This window comes from Nycticebus coucang, chromosome 14 (genome assembly GCF_027406575.1).
Source record: "Nycticebus coucang isolate mNycCou1 chromosome 14, mNycCou1.pri, whole genome shotgun sequence".
Taxonomy (NCBI): domain Eukaryota; kingdom Metazoa; phylum Chordata; class Mammalia; order Primates; family Lorisidae; genus Nycticebus; species Nycticebus coucang.
Window position 1 is genome coordinate 59,529,423 of NC_069793.1, and position 26,604 is coordinate 59,556,026.

The window sequence follows — 26,604 nt, forward strand, 5'->3', positions numbered from 1 at the left end:
TATGGGATACAATGTGATATTTCAAAATATGTATATAATGTGGCGTGATTAAGTCAAACTCATTAACATATCCCTCATTTGGCTACCTATCATTTTTTATGACAAGGCATTTGAAATTTACTGTTTTGGTTATTTTGAAATATACAATACATTATTATTGGCTGTAGTCACCCTGCTGTGCAATGGATCTCAAAACCTATTCCTCCTGTCTGTCTGAAACATTATGCCCTTTGATCAACAATTCCCCATATCCTTCCTCTCCACTCCCCAACCCGAGGTAACCACCATTCTACTATTTCTGTGAGTTCAACCTTATTGGATTTCAAAAACAAGTGAGATCATGTGATATTTGTCTTTCTGTACTTGGCTTATTTTACTTAGCATAATGTCCTCTAGGTTTATCCTTATTGAAAATGACAAGATTTCCCCCCTTTTTAGGATGAATTGTATTTCATTGTATATCTGTACTAGATTTTCTTTATCCATGAATCTGTTGATGGACACGTAGGTTGATTCCATATCTTAGTTAATAATGCAGCAATGAACATGGGAATGCAGATAGCCCTTCAACATATTGACACTGACACACCGATTTCAGTTCCTTTGGATATATATCTAGTAGTGGGATTGCTGGATCATATAGTAGTTCTATTTTTCATTTTTTTAAGATCCATACTGTAAAAACAGAATCTTTAACCTCACATTGCTTTTCCCCTACTGTCTGAAATTTCTCAGGGGTTCTGTATTTATTTATTCTATTTTCTCCTTTTCCATTTGCTCAATTCATTTCGTTGTGGCTTCTGCCTCCATTTTCTGCTGACACAGATCAAATCATAAGGCTCCACAACCTCCATGTTGCCAAATTCAAAAGACACATTTTGCTTTGACCTTTTTGGAAATCTTTGCTGCATTTGATGCTACTGACCACTTCTTCCTCCTTGAAAGTCTTCCCTCCCTTGGATTTCATCTATGGCATTACTCTTTCCTGATTCTTCTCTTATCCTTCTGTTTTTCCTCAGCTCCTTGGTCTTTTGTTCCCCCCTTTACTGGCTTCCTAAATGTTGGCATTCCTAGAGTTCAGTTCTCAGTCCTTTTGTCACCCTATGTGCTTTTCCAGGTGTTTGTTGTAGTAGTCCTGTTGAAGATGAATGTTGAGGAAGTTTTTGCCAGGGCTTGGATCTGACTTACGAATTTTACTTCATGTAACAAGGGGGAAGATTTTACTCCATATAGATGTTCTAGATGAAAACGACCTGCCAGAAGAAAGGAGGTTGATCACATCAAGTGAAAGATAAATTGCAGTATCTGGCCAGGTGCAGTGGTTCACACTTATAGTCCTAGCACTCTGGAAGGCTGAGGCAGGAGGATTCCTTGAGCTCAGGTGTTTGAGACCAGCCTGAGCAAGAGTGAAACCCCATCTCTACAAAAATAGAAAAATTAGCCTGGCATTGTTGTGGGTGCTTTTAGCTACTCGGGAGACTGAGGCAGGAGATTGCTTGAACCCAGCAGTTTGAGGTGGCAATAAACTATAATGATGCCAATACTCTCTAGCCAGGGTGATAAGGATGAGACCATATCTAAAAAAAAAAAAGAAAGAGAGAGAGGTGGGGGAGTTGGGGAGAGAGAGATAATGATATCAAAACAATACTTATATGTAGTGAAGGATAAATTTGCCTTTGCTCCAGAAGTGTCTTTACTGTTAATAGACATGACATTTCTGTCCTTTCATGTAGGCAAGGTGGGTGCCAACTGCCTGGTCCTGATAATTGGCTGGCCTCTCAACCCAAATAGTGTAAAGGCATTACTCTTGGCAAGTGACTTTGGGTGGATTTGCTTCAAATTCAAGTTTTTCCTGATAGGTCCAAGATAATATTTTTAAAAGATTGTTGTCTCACAGGGACCCACATTGGTTAGAACCATATACAGTAACTGAGATGGCTCATAGGCTATTGGTCACTCCTATGCCACAGAAAGCATCAAAAAGGATTAGATGACTGTAGAGAATAAAAATGGGTGAAGGGCACAGGTTTATTTCTCACTGGCCAGGAGGCTTTTAAAATCTAAGACATCAGGAATTCAGGAAGACTGTGTATGGGCCAAAAACATCAGGGACCATGTGAACTGCACATTTTCCTTTTGGCATCCTACCTAATTAGATCTCTCTCCCCATCTTCATCATACTATCTGTGTCCTGGTTACTTGAAGATATTTCCCTGAACACTGTAGCTTTCTTGCTCAGTGGAATTGGAAAGATTAGTATTTTGGTGAGCCATCTGTAAATGGGTGATATTTCCGGATTTTTTCATTTTCTCAAGCACGAATCTAGACCCATTCTTTCTTTCACAATTTCACAGTTTCTGTGAATTCTACCTCTTAAATATTTATTAAACCTGTACAATTTTCTCTATGGCTTCTTCTGCTGCTATAGTCTAAGTCATCATTATCTCTCAGCTAAACAACATTAACTGCTTCCTAATTGGTCTCCCCACTTCCAATTTTCTTCTCCTATGTAGCCTCCCTGCGAGTGATCTTCTAAAATGCAAGGATGAACATGCCATTCTCTTGCTTCAAACCCTTCGATGATCATTTTCCATTGCCCTTAAAATAAAATTCAAAACCGTTAGTCTTACATACAAAACCCTCCTTTATCTGGCACCTTCCCACCTTTACAGTTCATCTTATGCCATTCTTCTCCATGATCATACCCATACTGGCCTCGCTGCACTGCTCCTGGATCATCTCTTCCTCCTTCATAAAGCATAACTTCCTGTGAAAACCTGCCAAACTTTCCCGGCCAAGTTTAGCCCACTCGCATAGCACTCTGTCCTTCAATAGATTCAGCACATCTAATTACATGTTTAATGTTTCTTCCCTTTGTGAAATTTCAAGCTGCCTCATGGCAGGAACTGTTGTCTTGTTTCTTTACCTGTTTCTAGCACCAAGGACAGTACCTCACACATTAATTATTTGTTGAAAGAGAATGAGTGAATGAATGAATGAGAATATCTTTTTTTCTGGGGTAACTCTTGCTCATCTTTTAAGGAATCCAGGTCAGATGTTATCTTCTCCAAGTGGGTTATAGTCAAGTCTGATTCATCTTTGGGTCCTAAGGACCTGGCTTGAGACCTGATGCATAGTTCATTTATCATATGTATTTGCTAAATTGTAATCAACTTTTGGCCATGAAGTGATAATTGTTGAAACTGAGTGATTGGTATATGAGGGTTCATTATACTGTTCTAATTTAGTATATAAAATTTTTTAAAATAAAAAGTTGAAACGTTTATATTACCTCAAGTCAAGTGAAAGTATATTCAGAGATGACCCTGAAACTTCTGACTTGAGCAAGCTAGTAGGTGGTAGTGCCATTCACTGGAATGGATAAAATGAAGCCATGTCTAGTCTGAAGTGTGTGTGCGCATGTGTGTGTGTAAGTGTTTTTTGGGAAGAGTTCTTTTTCATTCCAGTGAAATTCCTTAGAAGACAAATACAAATCAATGAAATAATGAATTTAGACTTTGGACAGCTTTAGTTTTTTAAAGTACCCTAAAGGCAGTCAAGTTATCCAATAGGTTAACAGGTTCAACAAATTAAAACCTCTGCTTCTGCATGAGCATTGACGGGCTCTCTGAATGGTTACACAGCTCCTCATCATCCTTGGTGGCCTTTGGGTCACGGATCTGACCACGGGGATCTATCCCACTATCCAGGCAGGGTCTGCAATAAACATTGGGTTCCTCGACATTTCCCACTCAGTCTCCCCTTCCTTGTGAATTTCTACCAGGGAGCAATTTATTCTTGACATTTGAGAGGCCGTGGTGTCGCAGCTTCACGTTCAAGCTGCAAGGGTAGGTAGGGTGTTAAGAAACATCTGAGATCCAGTTTGAGTTCAGGCTCTTGTGACTGTGGGCAAGTCACTTTACCTTTCCAAATCTCAGCATCTGCCTCTGAAAAATGAGATAATAACTGGTGATTTCACAGGGGTGATGTGAAGATGAATGCACGTAAACATTTTAATACACAGCTGACACGTCGTAAGCGGTCAATAGTTATGAGCTATTATTATCACCAACGCCGTGTCCCCACTGCCTCCCCGCCAGGACGTCAGGGAGTGTTGCTTTAAGAGCCGAGCAGGTTGCAGGCTCCAAGCCTCTCCTCGCGCGGCAGCTGCCACCGGACGGCCCCAGGCGCTCTGGCTTCAGCCTAGTCGGTGCGTGGCCTCGCCGGGGCCCTCGGGGAGCTCCGGGTGAGTCTGTTAGCACCGTAGCGGAGGGCGGTGTCGGGCCGGTTGGGTCCCAGGGAGCTGGGTGCGGGGATGTCGGCTGACGAGGGGGATTGGGCCGTGGGGCTCACCAACAGCTGAGGGTCTCCTGGAGGTGGGGTTCCCAGCAAGCTGCGGCAAACGCGGCTGCCGGAGGGGCTCGCGCTCCCGCGCCTGGCCCAAGATGGCGCGCCTCCCCGGCCCCCGCGCGCGTCTCCGCCGCTCGGGGCGCGGCCCCGCGGCCCGCGCGCTCCTGGGCGGGGGATGTTGTGATGGAGAAGCCGCGGCGGAGCCGGAGCCCCGCAGCCTGAGCCACCTCCGCCATCTGGGCCTGGGGCCTCGCCGCGCAGGTAGGAGCTGTCCCAGCCCGGGCCCAGCTCCGGTGGCTGGATCCCGACCTCCAGAGGCCCGAGGATCCTGCAGCCCCTTCCCCGCGGCGGGCTGGGTCCCCCGACCAGGCTCCAACTCCCATCCCCCATCCCCAGGCCGCCCTCCCACCGCGCACCTTCAGACCTCCCTTCTGCCCCCCATGCAGGATCCACCTCGGTCCTCACACCACCCCCTCTCCTGACCTTTACCTCCTGCCCCTCAAGGATGACTAGGGGGCAAGTATAGAGAACACCACGAGTCGAGGGGCGGTGGGAATGGGGGAGGGGAGGTCAAGGGCCGGGAAGGGGTCGCGAAGTGGGGTGGGGAGGCAGGGCCGCACAGATGCCAACAGGGGTCCCAGGCCCGGGACCGTCAGGCTGCATTCGGTTGTTCTCAGCGACCCAGGGGTGTGCCTTGGGCGGCTGTGTTCCCAGCTTGTCCAGGAGGCCTAACACTCAGTAAGAGCTGTTTTCCCAGAGTCAATTCAGAGGTTATTCTGAACCTGTTTTGAATCTGCCTGTGTGTCTCTTGCTTTCTGAGTCCCTCCTGAGCCCCTTCAGCTATAGTCCTAGCTCTCTCCACCTTCAAAGTCAAAACCTTGTCTACACTTTGTGCCTTCATTTCCTTACATCCCATTCATTCTTAAAAATCACTCCACTCTGTTCCTGACACCCACTGAAACTGTCCAGGCCAAGGTCACCCCAAGACCTCAGTGTGGCAAACCCCAATGGATACTTTCCTTTATCCCCTTTACCTTTTAGAAATACTTGGTGGTGTTTGTCAATTGAGTGCATTGAAGCATTTTCCTGATTTCTTTCCCGTGGCATTGTCTGGTCCTTCTCAATCTCATTTGCTTCCTCCTTTTTCTCTCTTCAGATGCTGGTGAGACTGTTGGTTCTGTCCTGAGCTGTCTTCTCTAATTCTGCCCTTTCTCTGCAGGTATTTTATTCATTCCCAATGCTTCAAATTTTGCATATATGCTAATAATTACCAAATTTATATATATGGCCCAGACTTTTCCCTGAAAACCAGACTCATTCCCATATCCAGCTGTCCTCTTGACAGCACCTTGGAAGACCAACTGGAATTCCAAACTTACAGATCTCAAATTGAATTATCTTCCCAGGTTTCCACTCTACTACTTCTAAATCTGTTCTTCTGTCAAATCTCAAAAATGGCTACTTTCTAATTAGTTACCCAACCTGGGTTCCTAAGCAAGATTCGAGATTAACCTGTTTCTTTCAGTCTCTGCATCTAATTGCACCAAGTTCTATCATGTCTTCTACCTAAATATTTTTCAAATTCATTTGTAATACTGTCTCCACTGCCACCAAACGTGGGCCACCAACCCTTAATCTGGGCCACCACCCTTTTTTCTGATAGCGTACTCTCTTTCCTGGTTGCCCTTAACTATTCTCAACACAGTACCCAGAGTGATAGTGATTCTTTAAAAAGATGTGTCTATCTGGCTGGGCATGGTGGCTCATGCCAGTAATCCTAGCACTTTGGGAGGCCAAGGCAAGAGGATTTCTTGAGGCCAGGAGTTCAAGACCAGCTTGAGAATCACTGCAATACCCAATCTCTAGTTAAAAACAAACAAAAACAGTTAGCAAGGTGTGGTGGCATGTACCTTTAGTCCTAGCTACTCAGAAGCCTGAGGTAGAACCATTTGAGCCTGGGAGTTTGAGTCTGTAGTGAGCTCTGATTGCACCACTGTTCTCCTGCCTGGGCGACAGAGTCTCAAGCATCTGACGACTTATTCATTCAACAAATATAATTTGAGCCCTAGTGTATATGAGGTACTGCTTTAGGTAATGAAGATATAATTCTGAGCAAAATACACTGAGCTAACTATCTAGGAGGGAGATCAAATAACAATAACATCACAGATGTCATAATACCATGCAGGAAAGCTGTATGGTGCCTTATGAACACATAAGAGCAGCAGACAAACTGGTCTCGGGGGATAGGAAGAGAGGGTCAAGGACAACTTTTCTGATAATGTGACATATAGTCTGTGAAGGATGAGGAGTTAAATAGGCTGAGAGAGTAGGTCTGGGGTAGAAGGGAAATAATACTTTGTAGCAGGAGTGCATGATGTCTTCCTAGGATTAAAAGACGGCCACTAAGGCTGAAGGACAGAGTGACTGAAGTTGGGGGTAGTGGGGAGCAAGGCAGGGCCAGACTGAGTGGGGTGGTTTAGGCCATGTTAAAAATTTTAGTATTAAGGTCTTTGTCCTTGGTGTAGATTGCTAATGGTACTAGATATGGAGAGTAGGTAAACTCTAGAAATTTTCATGGCGAGAAAATAATCAGTACCTGGGAATGGATTCGCTATTGGGAATGAGTGAGCAGGAGGTATCAGGGATTCTGGTGTCGGAAATAGGATGGGTGGTTATATCCTTCCACAAGCCAGAATCCTGAAGGAGGACTAGTTAGGGGGGGTGGGAGTGAGAAACATGAGTGATCATATTAGTTTGAAAGGCCTTTGGGACATCCCCTTGGAGATGGGGAGTAGAAAGTTGAATGTATATGTTTGGAGTTCAGATGAGGGGCCTGAACAATGGGAAAATACGTACATTTGTAAAGTATCAGTGTATAGGTGGTCACTGAAGCTGTAGGCATGAATAAATACCTATATTGAATATAGGATAAGAAAGAGAAAAGGGCACAAGAATACACTGTGAGAAACTCCTGCATGTAATCGCTGGTCGAGGAAGATGAGCGGGCAAAGAAGTCAAAGAAGCCAACGAACAGTAACCAGAAGTGTCAGAAGAAAACCAAGAAATGTAGTGTGAAAGGCCTGGATGAAAGCTAGATGAGAGATTCATGGGGTCAAGTGCTGCTGAGAGGACAACGAAAATGAGGACTCCAAGTGTGCATTGGATTAAATGACATAGGGGTCATGTTGACCTCAGTAGGAGCTGTCACTGCGTCATGCTGGAGTGGAAGCTGGCTTGGAAAGCATTGAGCAGTGAGTGGGAGGTGAGGAAATGGCAACACAGAGTAGAGAAAATTCTTTCAGGAAGTTTGCCTGTGTGGGGGAGGAGAGAGATGGGCAGTGAGGGGCTCTGGATGAGTGTCAGGTTAAGAAATATTTTGTTTTCAAGTTGGGAGATAATGAATGTATCCTATTGAGAAGCAGAGGTTATTTATACAGAAAATAGATCAACAGTGGTATAAAATTCCTAGAAAGACATGACAGGAGGGATCCAAATTATAGACGAAATCATTGGTTTTAGGAAGAAGGAGAGGAAAAGTTGCTTGATTTACTAAGTTTGTATTTTGAGGATGTTCTTCAACTCATGGCTTCTCTTTCCTCTGTGAATTAGAATGAGAGATTTAAGGTGGTCCTAGGAAGAGTTGGGCTCCATTCTTAGCCAGACCTTCACTGATGCTGAGCTAGAATAAGCCCCAGGCTCTTATAATGCCCTATTTACCGCCCCCCTTTAATAATAGTCAAGAATTCATTCAACAAATAGGGAGTGCTTCTGATACTATTCCCATTACACTGCATTGCAATGGCTGTTTTCCCATAGAGCTCCTCCAAGGGAAGAACATTTTCTTTATTATTCATCACTTTCCCTGGGCCTAGAAGTCCCTAGCACATAGTAAGCTGTCAAGATCCCTGAATTTAAGTGAGACTCATCCCCTCACCCTGTGATCTGCTATCAACTTCTTCAGGCTTAGTGGCAGGTCCTACCTTGAAGGTCCTGCCTGGCATTCTGCCTTGAGGGAGAAACCACTTGGCTGTTTGCATCCTTTGAAATGTTCCAGGTATGGATAACCTCACTGAGAATGGAGAAGTTGGTTTGTTCTCCTTAAAGAAATTGGGCAGCTGGTTGTCTTTTTGACCTTAAAAAATGAGGTGATGGGGGCCACACTTTTTCCAGCCACATGCTCAGGCTTTAGGACTTACAGTAGAACTTCCCCATTTTGCCACCAGTACTTTCTGCCCTAGTGACCAGATTGGTAGGGCTGCCCCAAAGGCAGACTGGCTCTTCACTGTCCTAGTCTTGTAGCACATATCCCCTTCTCAGAGCCCACCTCCCAGTGCTAAGGTTGGTCCCTGCCTGACCTCTGAGAAACCTGGTTTTGCACACCACTGCTTCAGAGAAGGGCTCGCCACCCTGAAGTTCCTTTGAGCTTGGCAGAGTCATGGGGTCTTCCACTTCCTGAGACTTGAGGAGATGCCGCTGTTGAATAGTCTCTGAGCTCAGTTGTTGGTTTAGGCTAACTCCTTCTCTTACTTTTCCTAGCTCTCAGCCCTCACCTATCCAGGACTTCTATCCCATCTTGCTTCCCTCTCAGAGACCCTTCATTATTCTCCAGCACCCTCCCTAATACTCCCTTTGTCTATCCCCCGCCCATGGGGCCACACAGCCTTTCTTGGTATCTATTCCCAGCCATTTCTGAGCTTCCTAGTTCCTGGTTCCTTCCACTTCCATGTCTGTCCTTTCCATCCTTCCTGGCCTTATACACGACGGCCCACTCCGTGGCAGGCACACAGCACACTGTCCTTGGAAATGTGAAATTGAATAAGGCATGGTCTTAGATGTTCTGATAGGATGTGGTACTGGGTGTTGTGAGACACAGAGCAGGGAGAGAACAGGAAAGCCTGCTTAAGAGCTGTGATTGCTGAGCCTAGTTTTGAAATAGAAGCAGAGGTTCTCACCAGGGGAGACAGAATTCCAGGCTGAGGGAGCAGTGTAAACAAAGAGCCAGGGCTGTTAGAGTGTGTGATGTATTCCAGAATCTACCACACTTCATGATCATGTGGCTGGAGCAGAAGACATGAAGGAGGCAAGAAGTGGGAGGAAGCCTGAGAGGTCATAGGGGTGGCTGGAGGGGGCTCCTGGGTATCCTGCTAATGAGCTAAGATGTTATCCTAAAAGCAGCGGTGAGCCCTCTAATTTTTTGAGCCAGAGTGACACAATCTGGTTTCCATTTTTGGAAGATTACTGTGGTTCTGGGTGGAGGCAGAGCTGTCTATTTTTTCTTCACTTATTCCAGTGACCATGAGTTTTCTCATTGGCTAGGTGGAGCCACGCTGAGCAGACCAGCAGTTACACGTGGAGCAGACATGTGGACAGAAACCTTTTTTTCACTTTTCAGATGTATGCATAGCATTGTGCTTGTGTCTGAGGAGCTAAAAATGACAGAGGGGTGAACTGTGGCTCCTGCTGCAGGACCATGCACCACACCTGAAGAGTCAGGGCCATGCTCAGGCAGCCTGTAGCACCTGTGCTCAGTGCTGAACACTACGCTGAGGCCGAGAACTGGGGCAGTGGGGAGTCGGGGAGAACAGGAAATCCTCAATGGGGGAATAGGGAGACAGGGAACTTTCTCATGGAGAAAGAGCTGTGCAGTGGGAGTCAGAAAGAAAGCCCAGCAGCATTCACTGAGGCATCAGTGAGGAGGAACTGTGTGTGTGGGAAGAGTCAACTCTGAGTGAGTTATCAGGAGGGAGCGAGTAATGTGGCTGGGCTGCCTGAGTGAGGGGTTGCAGTGGGGCTTCAGGATGAGAGCAGCGTGGTAGAAGGTTAGGAGAATGGGGAGGATGGGATAGGTCTGAAGGTGGGCCCTGGGCCTGGGCTGGAAGGGTACGTAGAGCTCACAGCACTGTGGAGGTGATGCCTGTGGAGCTTTCAAGGAGAGAGTTGGGGGGGTCTGGTCAGGTGGGCTCTCTTTTTGGAACAGGAAATTCTCATAGCTAAAGGGCAGCTGGTGCTTGGGCAGGGTGCCATGAGTGACAGTTGAGGCATAGTACCATAACCAGTGTTTTCTGGCACTGGCAGAGGAGATGTCAAATGGGGCCTGAGGAAGCGGGGGCAGGGGAGAGTCACACACTCATTCAACAATATTTATTGAGTTCCTGCTCTGTGCCAGGACTATGCTAAGCACTAGGCACACTGTATTGAAAAGCAGGGCAAAATCCTTACTAACATGGAAATTATAAATTGTAGTCATAAGGAGACAATAATTAGACAAAGTAAATAATAAATTAGCTTGTCATATGATGATAGGTGGAAGGGAAGAGTTTGGGGATTGCTAAGGGGCTGTGGTAGCCTGCAGTTCTAAAATGAATATTCAGGGAGGGCCTCACTGAGGAGGGGACATTTGAGCAAAGACCTGAAGGGCTGGAGGGTCCAGATCAAAGGCTCCTGTAGTGAGCCAGGTCCTTAAGAGGGCTAGCAGGGGGACTGGTGCCTGTGGGGGAGCAACTTCATAGAAGTCACCAAATGTAGCTTCAGCTGGCCAAAGGAGCCATGAATTGACAAGCCAGGTCCCTTCCTCTGTGACCTGCCTTCCAGTGCTATGCCCTGAGCATCTGGTTCTACAGCTCATTCTCTCCTGTCCTCGCAGTCCCAAGTGTGGAGCGGACTTGGGGGCTGGAGGAGTTCAGTGTTACAGTGATAGGGACAGAGCATGGGGGGCTCTCAGTGGTGGAGTTGGGGAAGGCAGGGTGGCAGGCGGAAAGGGGTGACCAGTGTCTAGTGTCCAAAACACAAGAGCGAGTCCCATGCTAGCAATGTCCCTGGCACAGTTCGCCCCAGTTGGATGAGCTGGGGGTAGGGATGCACAGAGAGCCATTGTGCAGAGGCTCTGCTGGTAGGAGCGAGGGCAAAGCAGATGCCGGCTGTGCCATCTCAAAAAACCGAGGGCTGGGGATTTGGGGATGGGGTGGGCTGTGATGGGGATAATGATGCTAGGACAAAAGTTGAGCTCTGTTATTCTCTTGGGAAAATAGTTCATGGAGAGATGAGGAGATGCAGGGCATAGTCCTGGGGCAGAAGCAGGGAGGCTGCTGTCCTGGTCCAGAGGGCTCAACAGTGTCTCTCCTCCGCACCCTACAGGATTTGCCAAGGCCATGTCTGTCCCATCATCACTGAGCCAGTCGGCCATTAATGCCAACAGCCATGGAGGCCCTGCACTGAGCCTACCCCTGCCCCTGCACGCTGCCCACAACCAGCTACTCAACGCTAAGCTGCAGACCACAGCTGTGGGACCCAAGGACCTGCGCAGTGCCATGGGGGAGGGTGGTGGGCCTGAGGCAGGCCCTGCCAATGCCAAGTGGCTAAAGGAGGGCCAGAACCAGCTTCGGCGGGCTGCCACAGCACATCGTGACCAGAATCGCAACGTAACCTTGACACTGGCAGAGGAGGTCAGCCAGGAACCTGAGATGGCACCCTTGGGCCCCAAAGGGCTGATACACCTGTACTCTGAGCTGGAGCTCTCAGCCCACAATGCAGCCAACCGCGGGCTTCGAGGAGCTGGCCTAATTATCAGCACCCAAGACCAGGGTCCAGACGAGGGTGAGGAGAAGGCAGCAGGGGAGGCCGAAGAGGATGATGAGGATGATGATGAAGAGGAGGAGGAGGACTTGTCTTCTCCCCCAGGGCTTCCCAAGACCCTGGAGAGTGTGGAGGTCCCCCCGGGGCCCCAGGCCCTTGCAGATGGCCCCCGGGAACACAGCAAGAGTGCCAGCCTCCTATTTGGCATGCGTAACAGTGCAGCCAGTGACGAGGACTCAAGCTGGGCTACCTTATCCCAGGGCAGCCCCTCCTACGGCTCCCCAGAGGACACAGGTACCTAGTGGAGGTTGACATGGGTGTGGGAGGGCATGAGGGCGGAGGTCAGGCTGCAGAGCCACGTGTGTCCTTAGAGCTGATGTGAGCTGCAGAGCGATATGTGTCCTCAGTCCACAGCAGGCCTTCTCATTCAGATTGCTTAGGCAGATTGCTTAGCTCTGTCCATCATGCATGTCCTCATGGTTGGTATGTGAACTAGTTCATTGGGCATGTACTAGGTAACCAGTTCTCTGCTCAGCATTTCCAGATTTAATCATCACAGTAATGCTGTGAAGTAGATACTGTTATTATGCCTATATTACAGATGACAGAAAGATACCTGGAGAGGTTTAGTAGCTTTCTCAAGGTTACAAACAGAAATCACAATAGAATTGAGATCTAAATAGAACTAATCTAAATAGAACTTAGTCTAGGCCCGAGCTCTTGGCCCCATATTATACTGCCACCAATGCACTGAGGTGCACTTGGGACAGTCTGCCCTGTTTTAACAGATCAGGTCTGGAGGGAGCAGCCAGCACCTCCCTAGGAGCTCTGTTGGGAAAAACTGGGGATGATGTTTGCTTGAGATCAAGATGCCCCGTGTAGAGTACCACACTGGCAAGGATATAGTTTTGTCAGGATCAGGATGTTGACTAAAAGTTAGAAAACAAGGAAAAAATAAACATATGCATCTTTGGGGTAAGGGGTGAATCAATATTAGGATTCCAAGGAATGGTCGTTAAATGAGTCCCATTTAAATAAGTTGAGTATCCGCATTTACTAATGTCATGGAGAGGTACAGACAGAGCTGTGGAGCAAAGAACAGGGATAAGGGGCTGTAGCCACAGCTCCAGAGTTCTGGACATGTAAGTAAAAATCAGAAAAGGCTGTCATCACCAGGCAGAAAACACTCTACCCAGACCCCAAACTGTAGAGGCTTTGTAGGGAGCTCATGGTTCAGATGAGCCTGAGGCTGCATGCCATCTCCTTTCAAAAAACTTATTATGGACATTATCAAACATATGCAGAAGTAGAGAGAATAGAATAATGAGCTGATTTACTCATAACCCAGTTTCAACAAGTATCAATACAAAGCTGATCTTGCTGCTGGTATGCCCTCACCCACTCCTGGGACCAAGAGTAGGTTATTTTGAAGCAAATACTTTCATATATAAATGTTTATGCATGCACTCCTGAAAGATGACACTCCTTAAAAGACCCAAAACCCCAAAAGTACCACAATACCATTGTACCTGTAAAAAATTAACAATAATTATTAACATCATCAAATATCCAGTCAGCATTTACATTTTTTAGAAGTTTGCATTGTGTAAATCTATATCCAAACAGGTCCATGGTTGATATATCTCTTAAAGTTTTTTTTAATCTCTAAGTTCCCCCTCCAACTCTTTTCTCTTTATATTTTTACTGGATACATTTCTAGCATTTGGGACAAGGCCTGGTACAGAATACAGTTTTTGTTGTTGTTGTTTGTTTGTTTATTTTTTAACAGAAGAATCATGTTGTTTGTCCTGGATTTTCTAGGGTCTAGATTTTTCAGGCTCTCTCCCTGTGGTGGTATTCAAGTATGTTCCTCTTCCCCTGGATTTTTTATAAATTGGTAGCTCTAGAGCCTTGATCAGATTCAGGCGTGAGAACTTTTGTGTTTTGTTTGTACGGGAACACTTGTAGGTGGTATTGAATGCTGCTACCAAAGGCAAAGTCTGATTACTCTTTTTTAGCATGTTTGTGGCTTTTAATGGTCATTGCTTTGACCCCCTTAAAGAGAACAGCTTCTCTACTCTAGGTGGTTATTTTTGAGGTTGGGTGTGGAAAAATGCAGTCCCAGTGGAGCCAGTTCAAGGGAAACTGAAAACTAGATATTGATGCCAAATATCTTAATTTATAAACTATAGCAACTGATTCAGTTTTTTAAAAAGCATTGTATAGGCCACACAAACTCTGAAGTCTGTCAGGCTTGCATCAGTCTGCAGGTTACAGACTTCACGGGTGTGAGTCAGCAGCCAAATAGAGCCCTGGTTGCTCAGTGGCTCTTGGGTGGTCACTGTGCTGGCTGCACCTATTGCCTGAACCTTCTGGGATAGGAAGATACAACCCCTGAAGAATGGGGAGTTGTATGCTGGGCACTAACAGTGACCTAAGCAAGGGCATCCGAGTGGCGAGAGGATGCTCATGAATCATGCGCTGGTGGAAACTATGTGGATTGAGGGTAGAGGTGCAGGGCCAGCCTAGGGAAAAGGCCGAGTGACTGCTTCCTCTTTTGTGGCTGTTCCTATGATCCTGAGGGCCATAGGGGAGGTTTGTGCTCCTGTGGGAATAAGGCTATAATTGAGCAAAAATTATTTTCTCCCTCCTTCCCTAAGATCTCCGCAAAGTTCTTGATGGAATGCATAAATGTATGAGTTAAATGAACAAATGATGAATGAATGAACTTTACTATCTTTGTTAGATTCATACTCTGTACCAGGCCTTGTCCTAAATGCTAGAAATGTATCCGGTTGGGGAAAGATGTTCTTACTCTCATGGGCTTCACAGCCTGGTGGAGAGTCAGGGAAAGAAACAGGCAGATAATGATCATTATGATGAGCCGTGGAGCAGAAAAGGTGCAGGAGGGGCTCCTAACCCTGCCTGTGTGTAGTGGGGGAGAGGGCAGTGCATTAGTTTTGAGAAGTGACCTATATACTGATGTCTGAAGGAGGAGTGGTTGATAGCTAGATGAAGATAGGAGGGATGCTGGGCTGGAGGAGGTTAAGGAGTATGTCCCAAGGAAAGAGAGAGAGAATGAGAATGAGAATGGAGGAAAGGGGTGTGGGGTAGGAAATGGCCAGAAATAGCTGAGAAGCAGACAGTTGGCGGTTCATAACAGTAATAAATCCTGGGGAGGAATTTGGATTTTATCCTGAGGGCAATGAGAAAACAATTAAGAGGATTAAACTGGAGAGTAACTTGATTAGTTTAGCATCTCATTAGAATCATTTGTGCTGTTGTGTGCAGCCAGGACTGGAGGATATTAAACAGGAAGAGGAAGACTGGTTGTAACGCTGTTTCAAAGATCCAGGCAGAAAAATGCCAATAGCCTGGACTGTGGTAGTGCTGTGGATGGGGAACATTAAGTGAATCACTGATTCCTGAGCAAATAAGTACACCTGGCTTAGCCAGTAAGGCATTCGTGGATGAACGAAAGAATGATACATGAGCATTTCATGTATGTCCTGTGTGAGCACCTGCATGAATCTATGCAGGAATGAAGGTGTATATTCCGGAATAAATGCTTGTGTATGGAAGCAAAGGCCTGGGTGGGCTGTGCTTGAAGGGAGATGTGCCAAGCTCCAGAAGGGCATCCCAGATGGTCAAGGGGGGAGAAGCTGCCCCTCCAGGACAGGTTGGAAGGATGATGCTCTTTGAAGCAGGAAGGTACAGGCTGGCAAGGATGGCAAATGGATTGGTGAGTATGACTCAGTCAGGAGATAGTGGACTGGCTCCTAGATTCCGAAAGTGTCTGACCCTCATGGAGCAGACTGTGGCTGTGGAGGGCATGGAGGCCTTGGAAATGATATTCCTGGAAGGTTTTGGCAGGAAAGTCCTGAAAGCATTGGAGGGTCTCTGGGGGAAAAGCAGGCATTTCCTCAGCCTCAGCGTAGTGTAGTGTCTAGTGCCTTTTGGGGACCTTATTCCCAAGGGTCTGAATCTAGGGAGGTGGGAGAGGAGACAGTGATGGCTGCCTAGAAGGTGGATGAGCAAGAAGAGCCCCTTCCTATTGGGTGTCTGCGGACCTACCTCATTTGGAAGCTATTGAGGCACCTTGCCTGAGTAATTCTCACAGCAGGTGTGCAGCCACGATGGTGTAACCACGCCCACCCCCAGCCCCTCTGTGACTGGTTGCCCAGCAGCTTGGGTCTGGGGACTGCCTGTCCCTCAGTGCTGCCTCTTGGACCAGTCAGGATTCCTGGTTTCCCTGGCAACGGGAAGCACGTCAGCAGCCTGGGCGCTCCCAGCCGGTCCTGGTGCTGCGGTTGCCGAGGAGACGCTGCAGCCTAGCTGGGCCCTGGCAGGTGAGGGGGGTGGTGCTGGGAAGCCCCAAGCCCAGCCTTAAGCTTGCTGGGGCCCAGGCCCTTGGGCCCACCTTTCAATTCAAACTGCCGGGCAGGTTCTGGGCAGGGGAGGGATCCCTGAAGACCTTGCAGCCACACCCTATTTATGCTGAGAGCTATAGGCTTGGCAGGGTCCCAGGTGGCTGGGGTATTCCCAGGGGCTGAGTCTCCTGGTGTTCCTAAGACTGGGCTGACTGTAGCACTGAGGTGACCTCTGGAGAGGGGGTATGGAGATTCAGGATTGGGGGAGGGGAGCCAAGGTGAAGAAGAAGAGGTGTGAGGAGGGGCCGGGGTTTCATGAGCACCCCCTTCCTCCTCCTGTCCCCACCTCAGGAGGTTCCCCTGAGGGAACCTGGTGGTCTTGGCCCCTCCCTAGTGAGTTCCAGGTTGGGGAGGATCTTGCCTGGCAGATGCTCTGCCCTGGTGAGAAGGGGGCGGGATGAGCTTTTCTCTGTAGCCCAGCACCAGGCTGTGAGCCCAGCTGGCTGGGCTGGAGGGGCTGTGAGGAGGGAGGGTAGAGGCAGGAGGGGCCGGGAACGAGCGCCATGTTCTCCCAGGACTTTTTCTTGGCCATTATCCTGCAGGACAGCAGTCCAGGTGAGGGGCTTGGCATGATGTGGAGTGGGGCTGGGAGGGACAGCAGAGGGGTTACAGCGATGGGGTGGTGTGGCTCTGCCAGCAGACAAGGCTGCGGTGTGTGTGTATGTGCATGACATGTTCACCTGCATCTGTGTGTGGGAAAAGTCAGGATGTGGGTATCTGTGGTGTGTGCACACATGTGGCAGGGGCTGACATACGTTGTGTGTCGGAGTGTGCGTCTTATATGTGTGGTGTCCATACATGTATTGAGGGTCATTATAGTGTGGTGTCTATACACCTGTGTGGCAGGGCTGGTATATATATCTGTATGTGCACGCACCTCTGTGGTGTCTGCGTGAGTGTATGGCTGAAGTTAGTGTGTGTTTGGCCCAGCACACGTGTGTGTACCTGTAGTTGGTACACACCTACCATCTGCACTAGCATTTTCTGTGTGTTGCACATCCAGGTTTTGTGGCTGCACAGGTGTGTGGTAAGGCTATGTATGTTGTGTATCATGCGCACATGTATGTTTTTAAGAGCTGTTATGCTCACCCTCGTGTATACTGAGATGTAGATATGTATGAAAGGTTAATTGGGGTCACCCAACCTCCCTCCTCCCTTCCTCCTTTGCACCCTACCTTCCTCTTTCCCCCCATGTGGCCACATTAGCCAGTAGCAGGGCCCAGGAGGAGACCTGAGCCATATTCCCTACTGGTGGTCCCCCATGTGGTGACTTCAGACTGTAGGCTAGAAGGAAGCAGGAACTATGTTGTGCTATAGCCCTTCCTCCAGTCCTTCTACTCAACCGTGGGGTCTCAGGAGAGGATTGGGCACAGGCACTTGCTTTCTGCTTGTTGGGTCTGACCCTTACTAAGCCTCCCACTTGGCAGATTCCTTCTGGAAACCCAACGCCTTCGAGACGGATTCCGATCTGCCAGCTGGATGGATGAGGGTCCAGGACACCTCAGGGACCTACTACTGGCACATCCCGACAGGGACCACCCAGTGGGAGCCCCCTGGCCGGGCATCCCCCTCGCAAGGGAGCAGTCCCCAAGAGGAGTCCCAGGTGAGGCGAGTCCCAGGCCCTTTTCTTGACCAGGGTGCTGCTCCACCAGGGTGAGCGATTCACTCTCTGGTTCTGTCTCTTCTCCTAGCTCACCTGGACAGGCTTTGCCCATGGAGAAGGCTTGGAGGATGGAGAGTTCTGGAAGGTGGGTGAGGGGACCTGACTTTACCATGGGAATAGCTGAATAAGAGGCATCATTTTGGTCCTGATTCCTCAATCCCGTTCTTAAGGATGAACCTAGTGAGGATGCCCCAATGGATTTGGGACTTAAGGACCCTGAGGAGGGGACATTGTCTTTCCCAGCTCAGAGCCTCAGGTGAGTCACTAGATGCAATGGGCTGGCAGTGGAATGAATCTGTTTGGAAGGGCCTTGGGACAGTTCCATGTATGGGGGCTGTGCCAAGTGTTACCATCTGTGTTCAGCCCAGAGCCTTTGCCCCAAGAGGAAGAGAAGATTCTCCCACGGAATGTCACTCCAGGGATCAAGGTTTGTTGAAGACCAACACCCCTTCTGCAGGCTGGGATCCCTCTGTATGTAAGATGTCCCCTTGTGTTGTGGTCTGGGGGTGCCTCTGAGGTCCTGAGTTAGGAGTTCTTCCATTCTCAGTACAGAGTCCTTATATCTGAGCTGGACACACACACTGAGTTTTTAACTCAGCCAGCCCAGTAGCCTACTTGGGGGCCTTCTAGGCTTAGCTCAGATGCTTCCTTGTATGAGCAAAGGTCTTCTCTGAGATCTTCCTCTGCCTAACCACATTCTGTTTGAGGAGCTTCTCGGTCTTAGTTCAGAACACCCTCCCTCTTGCCACCTTCTGAGTCAGGAACTCCTCTGTGTCCTGCGCTGGAGGCCGTTGCAGTTTTAGTTCAGTCTGTCTACCTCCCACCCCTCTTCTGTATCTGGCAGTGTTTCGCTGTGCGCTCCTTAGGCTGGGTGGAGATGACTGAGGAGGAGCTGGCCCCTGGACGTAGCAGTGTGGCAGTCAACAATTGCATCCGTCAGCTGTCCTACCACAAAAACAATCTCCATGACCCCATGTCTGGGGGCTGGGGGGAGGTGAGGGCCTGAGCCAGTGGAGTGGTGATGCCAAGGGAGTGGGAGATCTGACCTACTGTGAGAGGGCTGGGGGTGTGTGGGCCCACCATAGATGGCAGACCTGTGGGATGGATGAGTGCCTGACTCTAAGACCTTGACAGCCTGGTAGGGACGGGGGTGATAAAAGGAGAAAGGGAGGAGACGACCTGTGACTAGGGCGAGGCCCAGGGGGTGGGTGGTCTGACACAGGGCAGAGGCCCTAGAACAGTGGCTTATGTCCCCTGAGTGGGAGGTGGCAGAGAACAGTTGCCTTTTCAGCCAGAGTGTCACTGAGTGCCTGTTCCCGGGCCTGCAGGGAAAAGATCTGCTGCTGCAGCTGGAAGACGAGACGCTGAAGCTGGTGGAGCCTCAGAGCCAGGCACTGCTTCACGCTCAGCCCATTGTCAGCATCCGCGTGTGGGGCGTCGGGCGGGACAGTGGAAGGTGTGAGCATTGCCTGGGATGCGGGGATGTCTGTCTCATCCAGCAATCAGAATCCTCCTCTCTAACCTTGTTCTTTACCTCTTTTGTGCTGCTGGACCCAGAGAGAGGTATTATGCCTGTTTGCCTTGACCATGCCCCTCCCACACCTAGACCAGATGCCTCTAAGCACCCGAGTTACCTTCTTCTGCCCTGCCCCATGCTGTGGTGGACCATTACCCCCCTCAGCATGCTTGCCTGTTCACCTCCCTTCGGTAGAGAGCTCCTACAGGAACCATCTCGGGCCAGAAGCCCTGGAAGAGCTGTGATGGACTGGGAGGATACAGTGGGGTGGGAGCCAGGATTGGCACTGGGTAGTGCTGGGAGACACTGAGGTCCCCCTCCCCCAACAGGGACTTTGCCTACGTAGCTCGAGATAAGCTGACCCAGATGCTCAAGTGCCACGTGTTTCGCTGTGAGGCACCCGCCAAGAACATCGCCACCAGCCTGCATGAGATCTGCTCTAAGGCATGGCCCCTCTACTTCCTTAGCTCTAAGAGGGTGTGAGTGGTGTCTCTGAGTGGGGGTGGGGGTGGGGGCCTCCAAAGCAGTGAAGTTCTAATAGACCCTCCCTCAGTCCTCCCTCCACCCCTGCCTTCCTCAGATCATGGCTGAACGGCGCAATGCCCGCTGCTTGGTAAATGGACTCTCTCTGGACCATTCCAAACTGGTGGATGTCCCTTTCCAAGGTCAGTGTCAAAACTCAACCAGGTCCAGCCCAACTTTGCTAGTTAGCATTGGTGGGCGACCCAAGAAGAAGCATAAGCTCCTGGAAGGACATGATAGAAAAATGAACACATGGAAAGTGAATACTAAATTAAGTGGAGGACTTAGTCTAAAGGGAGGTAGGGGCAAAGAAGGAGGTGGGGCCTTGGTTGAGCATATGTCCAGCTTATGTCCCACTGGTAGAGACTGGGAGTGAGCAAAGTCTGCCACCACAATTGACCCTCCTCTTCTTTCCCACAGTGGAATTCCCGGCACCTAAGAATGAGTTGGTACAGAAGTTCCAAGTCTATTACCTAGGGAATGTACCTGTTGCTAAACCTGTTGGTATGTGTGTCCTTCATCCAGGGACTGCCACTTTGATCCCAAAGTTCTGCCCCCACCCTCTGCCTTCCGGTGCTGCTTCTACCAGACCTTCTTCATGCTTGGTATCTTCCTTTCCTTCAAAATGCATCCCACCTCCCTGCACGTCTGTTCCAGCTGCACTTTGTGTCCTGCATATAGCAGCAGTCAGCATGTCTGTACTGATGTGACTGGTGCTGAACCAGGTGCAGAGGGAGGCCCTCCTGTATCCCATGGAAAAGCTTAAGTGGGGTTGGGAGGCAGGTGTTAGATGACTGGAAACACCAGGCAGCAGCCTTGGGCTGGGTTCAGTATTACAGTACCAGCTGTGGGCTGGGAGCATCTAGAGAAGGAAGCTGTGAACATAACTGTCATCTGCTTTATGGTTGCAGAGTATTTCCTTTTATTATGCTATTTACTTAGTTGTTGATAATCCAGTGAGGTTGGGATTATGATAACACCTGTTTATAGATAAGGAAACAAGGGTAGAGACTATCTGGTTAACTCTTACATTTCCAGTGCTTTCACTGTCATTTATTTTTTCATTCACTTAAATACTTTTTTGTTGTTGTTGTTGTTAAGACAGACAACAACATGTCACCCTGGGTAGAGTGCTGTGGCATCAAGCTGTCACCCTGGGTAGAGTGCTGTGGCATCATAGCTCACAGCAACCTCAAACTCTTGGACTTAAGCGATTCTCTTGCCTCAGCCTCCTAAGTAGCTGGGACTACAGGCCCCATCGCCCCCACAACACCCGGCTATCTTTATTTATTTATTTATTTGTAGTTGCCATTGTTGTTTGGCAGGCCTGGGCTGGATTTAAACCCGCCAGCTCTGGTGTATGTGGCTGGCGCCCTGGCCACTGAGCTACAGGCGCCAAGCCCACTTAAATACTTTTGAAGCCTACCATGTGCCAGGACCTGTGCTAGGTACTGGGAGAACAATAGCTACAGTTGTGCTTTCATAGAGGTTAAGTAGAAAAGTTCAGGAAACTAATCACATAATCACACAAATATGGAATTGTAACTGAGTCGCTCAATGAAAGAAAGTAGCAAAATGTAGCAAAGGAACTTATGATATGCAGGGTCAGAAAGACATCCTTATGAAAGTGACATATGAACAAAAATTAAAACAAAAAAATAAATAGAAGTGAATGTGATAAAGTGGGATGGAGGTAGAAGCGGGATAGGGAAAGATCATTCCAAGTGGAGTGAACAGTGTGTGTAAGAGTCCATAGTGAACGAATGAGACTTTGAAGGCAGAGAAGGCCAGTGATGCAAGATGAGGCTAAGATCTGATCTGTTTTTCATCCTAGGGGAAGCAAGGAGCTATACAGAAAATCTTCAGGAGTGCATTTGACTTAATCAGATTTGAATTTTGTAAAGCTGACTTTGGCTATACCATGGACAAGGATGTTAAAAGGGTGGAGGTGGAGGTGAGGTGCGGAGCTCAGTCAGTAGTCCTGGCCAGTAATGAGTATCTTGGACAACAGCAGAGCTGAAGAGGAGTGTGTCAGTTCAAGAGAGGATTAGACAATTAAAGTCAACAGGGCTCGGTGATTGTTTGAATGTGGGGTGAGGGACAGAAGCATTAAGGATGATTCCCGGATTCATAGCTTTTGGACCTTCTGGGTAGTTGTGCCATTCTCGAAAGGTAGCAAATGCTGGAAGAGCCCAGTTTTGGTGTGGAGATGCTGAGTTCAGTTATGGACATGCTGAAGAGGTCTGGGCTGGAGATAGAAGTTTGGACATTTACAGAGGTAGTCAAAGCCATGGGTGTAGAATAGATAGATTTCTGACCCTGGAAAGTGGGCAGCCTGAAGTGAGAAGCAAAATGAGCCTAGGCCTAGCCATGAAGCCCTCCAAGATTTAATAGATGGGAGGAGATGAAATTGCCAAGGATGGTGAGAGAAGGAGAGCAGTAGGAGTTAGGAAAAGGACTATTAGCAATAGGGTATCATGTCAAAAGACACTTAGGAAGAGCTCAAGAAATATTTGGTGAATGAATAAAAAAATGAGTGAATGAATGAGACTTGCCTGGGTAACATGACCAGGAAAGGTAGACCTCGGACTCAAATCCTGGTCATCTTCAATCCTCTTTTCTTTCTCCTATATCATGCTGACTTTAATGGCCAAAACCGCCATTAATGGCCTGACTTTAATGCTGACTTTAATGGCCAAAACTAATATTCAAAGAGAGAGCCCTTCATAAAAAAGATGAGGATTGAATTGGGTTTTGAAGGAAGACTCAGATTTGCAGAGGAGTGGGTATTCCAGTTGAATTCAATGGTGCCACCAATATCATGGAGATGGAAGTGAGAAAAGCATGCTCAGGGAGGGAAAGGAGGCTTGACTCCCACAACTTTGCTATTGTTCCCTATCCCTTACTCTCACCTTCTAAACCCTTGTTGGCCCTTCCATTTCTTGCTCACACCCCGTATCATTCATCTACCACCAGGCACAGGTATCCTCACTATGCCAAATTTGCTGCCTGTGGTGCTACTGCCCCATCAGTTCCACAAGTCTGTTCTGTTTGATCTGGGGCTTTGGGACAAGCGATGTCTAAACTCACTTCCTGCTTTATCTTATGTTCCCTTTTTAGCCTCCTTTCCTGACATTGGCTCTTCATGAAGCTGCATTCTTCATTCATTTATCATTCAACAAATGATTGAGTGCTGGATTTGTGCTAGGCACTATTCCAGGTTCTTGGCATATATTAATGAACAAAACTGACAAAGATCCCTGCCTTTACATAGCTCATGTTCTAGCAAGGAGAGACAGACAGTAAAATAAGTAAACTAGTGTATTAGAAGGCAACAGCTGATATAAAAAAAGGCACAGCAGGGTAAGGGGAATTGGGAGTGTGAGGCTAGAAGTCAGAGTATAGTTCTTAGTCCTGAGTCGTTACTACATCTGACGGCCTTTTTCCAGTCCATGTTGTTCTACTGTTTTCACTACTTTTCTGCAAAGCCTCCCAAGACTCTGAGGCCAGACTCCATTCTACAGCTTCTTCTAGTCAGCAGTTTGACTTTGATGTCCTTCCCAAACCCATGAACATTGAGATTTCCCAATGCCCAGGCCTAAATAAAATAAATGTCACACCCCTCTGCCTGGCTTTTGAAGCCCTCTGCAGTCTAACCTAGCCCATCCATTCCTCCCTGTGTCGTCATCCTTCTGTGGACTCCTGTGTCATTTAGTATTACTAGTTTGGGTGCATTTGCCCATGCAGCCTTTAGGTTGACTTGCTCATGTGTCTGGAATTCCTTCAGCAGGTAAACCTTGCTTAGTATGGGGGACGAGGGATGAATTAAACTTGGTCTTTGTTCTTGAGATTGCCATAGCCCAGTGTAGATAAAGGTTTTCCAGCAGTTGGAAGATGTTGTGGTGAGAGTTGTCTCAGAGTTCTCCTCTCCCTGCCCTGCAGCAGGAAGGCTTCCCAGGCAGGACTTGAGTAGAGCCCTGGAGCCCTGAAAGATGAGAATACAGAGTTTCTCTGACAATTGGAGATGGAGGACACTCCAGACAGAGGCTTTTCCCTCAGCTGTAGACTGCATCCCTTGAGAGCATCCTTTTCTCTTGCTTTGTATTCTCCGTCTGTCTAGCAGGCCATTTGCCAAGATTAGATGTTAATAAATGCTGCAAAAATCGTTTGAAGCTCAGGGAACAGTAAAATATGGGTCTTGACAGCTCAGATGAGGCCAATTTTTGGAGGACTTGCATGCTTGGAAGAGGAGTTTGGCCTTGTTCCAGCCAGAGGTACAATGAACAAAACCAAGATGGGTGAAGACTTTCAAGGAAGACTTTTGTCTTCTGTCCACAAAGAGTCCACATGGGCTGCTTCTTGTGGAAGCTGAGAGGCATTGAAAAGGGTAGAGGGTCCAGGAGTAGACTGCAGGGGCATATGGCTTTTGAGTTGGCATTGTGTGTCACAGCCACTTCATTAATGGAACAGGGACTACAACCCATGCCTCTGCCACATCATATACTCCTTTCTTGGTTCTCTGTTGAGTGCAAGCAAAAATAGGATGGATGAGTGGAAATGTTTAACAGCAGTCTGAGGTAGAGGAATCATTCTGTTCTAAGGGAAAGTTGATTAGTCTAAAAGTCAGGAACCTTGGGTTTCTTGGCCCTTGAGCACATTATGGACATTTTTGAGTAGAACTAAGATTTTGAAAGCTTTTTTAGTTCCCCAAACTAAGTATAAAGAAGAGGTAGGAGAAAGATATGGCTAAGAACCCAGGTTCTAGAATCAGACTGCCTGTGTTCAGATCCCTACTCCTCACTAGGACCTAAGGCATACTACCTGATATCTATAAGCTTTAGTTTCCTTATCGGATATCTATAAGCTTTAGTTTCCTTATCGTTAAAATGGCAACTAAATAATCCGTTGTGAGATTGTTGTGCAGGCACAGATGAGGTAATATGCTGTAATGACTTAGCAGAGTGTGATACAGTGTAAATATTCCTCAAGTGGATATCTTAAAAAAAATTAGGTTTTGGGAGAGGACTGGCCTGTAGGGGGTTAATTTAGGAGTTTCTGATGTGACATGAAGCAATGTGGTGTCTGAATGTGATGAACACTGAGAGTAAGATTTAGGGAGGTCAGAACTTTGAGGGGTCCGTTTAGGAGGCTGGAGGAAGAGGCAGTGTCAGCGAAGAAAACCAAACCTAGGATTCAAGGTAGAAAAAAGGGAGGAAAGTGTCAAGTCACTGAAACCAAGGAGGAGAGCCCCAAGGTAGGGCAACCTGGATAACCTCATCGTCCGTGCTAGAGGCTGGTGAAGTGGGGATGGGCAAAAGGCCAGGGTGTAACTGGGCAAAATGGGAAGAATAGAGCTGAGGTAGCCTCTCCCTACCCTCAGTGGTGTCACATTTTGTCCATATCTTTTAGGGGTAGATGTGATAAATGGGGCCCTGGAGTCAGTCCTGTCCTCCAGCAGCCGTGAGCAGTGGACCCCAAGTCATGTCAGCGTAGCCCCTGCAACCCTTACCATCTTGCATCAGCAGGTAAAGAGCTGGGGAATGAGAAAGCATCACTGTGCCTTGAAATGGGGTGGGGTGGAGACTGGGGATGAGGGAAAAATGCTATGCTTATGCCATGCCACCAACCCTGCCAGTAAAATGGACGTGCCTTAGTGAAACACAGAGACTGGAAGATAATGCCTTTTTAACTGAGTTCCCTCCTTCCAGACAGAGGCCGTGCTAGGGGAGTGTCGGGTGCGCTTCCTCTCCTTCCTGGCTGTGGGCAGAGATGTCCACACATTTGCATTCATCATGGCTGCTGGCCCAGCCTCCTTCTGCTGCCACATGTTCTGGTGCGAGCCCAATGCTGCCAGCCTCTCGGAGGCTGTGCAGGCTGCGTGCATGGTAAGGCCGTAGGGTGGTGGGGTGTGGGGTGGTGGGGTGGTGGGGTGGGGCCGACTGGAAAGTGACTGCCTTGCCCGCCTTTCTGCAGCTTCGTTACCAGAAGTGTCTGGATGCCCGCTCGCAGGCCTCCACCTCCTGCCTTCCAGCACCTCCTGCTGAGTCTGTTGCCCGGCGTGTTGGCTGGACTGTCCGCAGGGGCGTTCAGTCGCTGTGGGGCTCCCTTAAACCCAAACGATTGGGGGCCCATACCCCATGAAGAAGCCCCCATCCTCCCTTCACTTGCTGTGTCAGGCCCCAGGGAACTAAAGGGTGTGGGGCAGGGAGGGGTCCTAGAGGGTATTCCTAGGCCTCAGGCTTCCTCGAAGCTGCTCCTCCCCAGTAACTGGGTTCCCTGCCTAGGGGCTGGGGAGGGAGGAATCTAATCCCTTCAGGGAAGTGGTAACACTGGAGTGATGACCAGAGGAGCAGGAAGCATGGCCAGCCTCAGGCTCCATCCCCACGTGTTTCAGGTGGAGCAGGAGGAACTGGTCCAGGCCAGGCCCCATCCTCCTAAGGTCCAGCAGGGACAGAGGGAGAGGACTGGTCCAGGCATGGATCCCTTCCCCCCTGCTCTGTGGGCACCTCTGCTGTACTGATATCACTAATAAAGTCTGTCTGCACTGC

At 48.4% G+C, this 26,604-nt stretch overlaps 1 protein-coding gene across 6 annotated transcripts; it reads left to right on the forward strand.

Annotated features, from left to right (window-relative positions):
- The first annotated feature begins 4,055 nt into the window (after nucleotides 1–4,055).
- APBB1 (amyloid beta precursor protein binding family B member 1) lies at nucleotides 4,056–26,604 on the forward strand. Of its 6 annotated transcripts, none has more exons than XM_053562368.1 (15): nucleotides 4,056–4,246; nucleotides 5,507–5,569; nucleotides 11,488–12,219; nucleotides 17,783–17,958; nucleotides 18,047–18,103; nucleotides 18,189–18,274; nucleotides 18,382–18,445; nucleotides 18,863–19,012; nucleotides 19,347–19,474; nucleotides 19,864–20,011; nucleotides 20,088–20,199; nucleotides 20,477–20,560; nucleotides 25,466–25,581; nucleotides 25,765–25,941; nucleotides 26,030–26,604. In XM_053562368.1, the coding sequence occupies exons 3-15, from the start codon at nucleotides 11,502–11,504 to the stop codon at nucleotides 26,195–26,197; spliced, it is 2,184 nt and encodes a 727-aa protein (XP_053418343.1). In that variant the 5' UTR covers nucleotides 4,056–4,246; nucleotides 5,507–5,569; nucleotides 11,488–11,501; the 3' UTR covers nucleotides 26,198–26,604. The 6 variants fall into 6 exon arrangements, with proteins under 6 accessions (XP_053418343.1, XP_053418344.1, XP_053418340.1 ...); XM_053562367.1 differs by lacking the exon at nucleotides 4,056–4,246 and adding an exon at nucleotides 4,530–4,611; XM_053562369.1 differs by lacking the exon at nucleotides 5,507–5,569.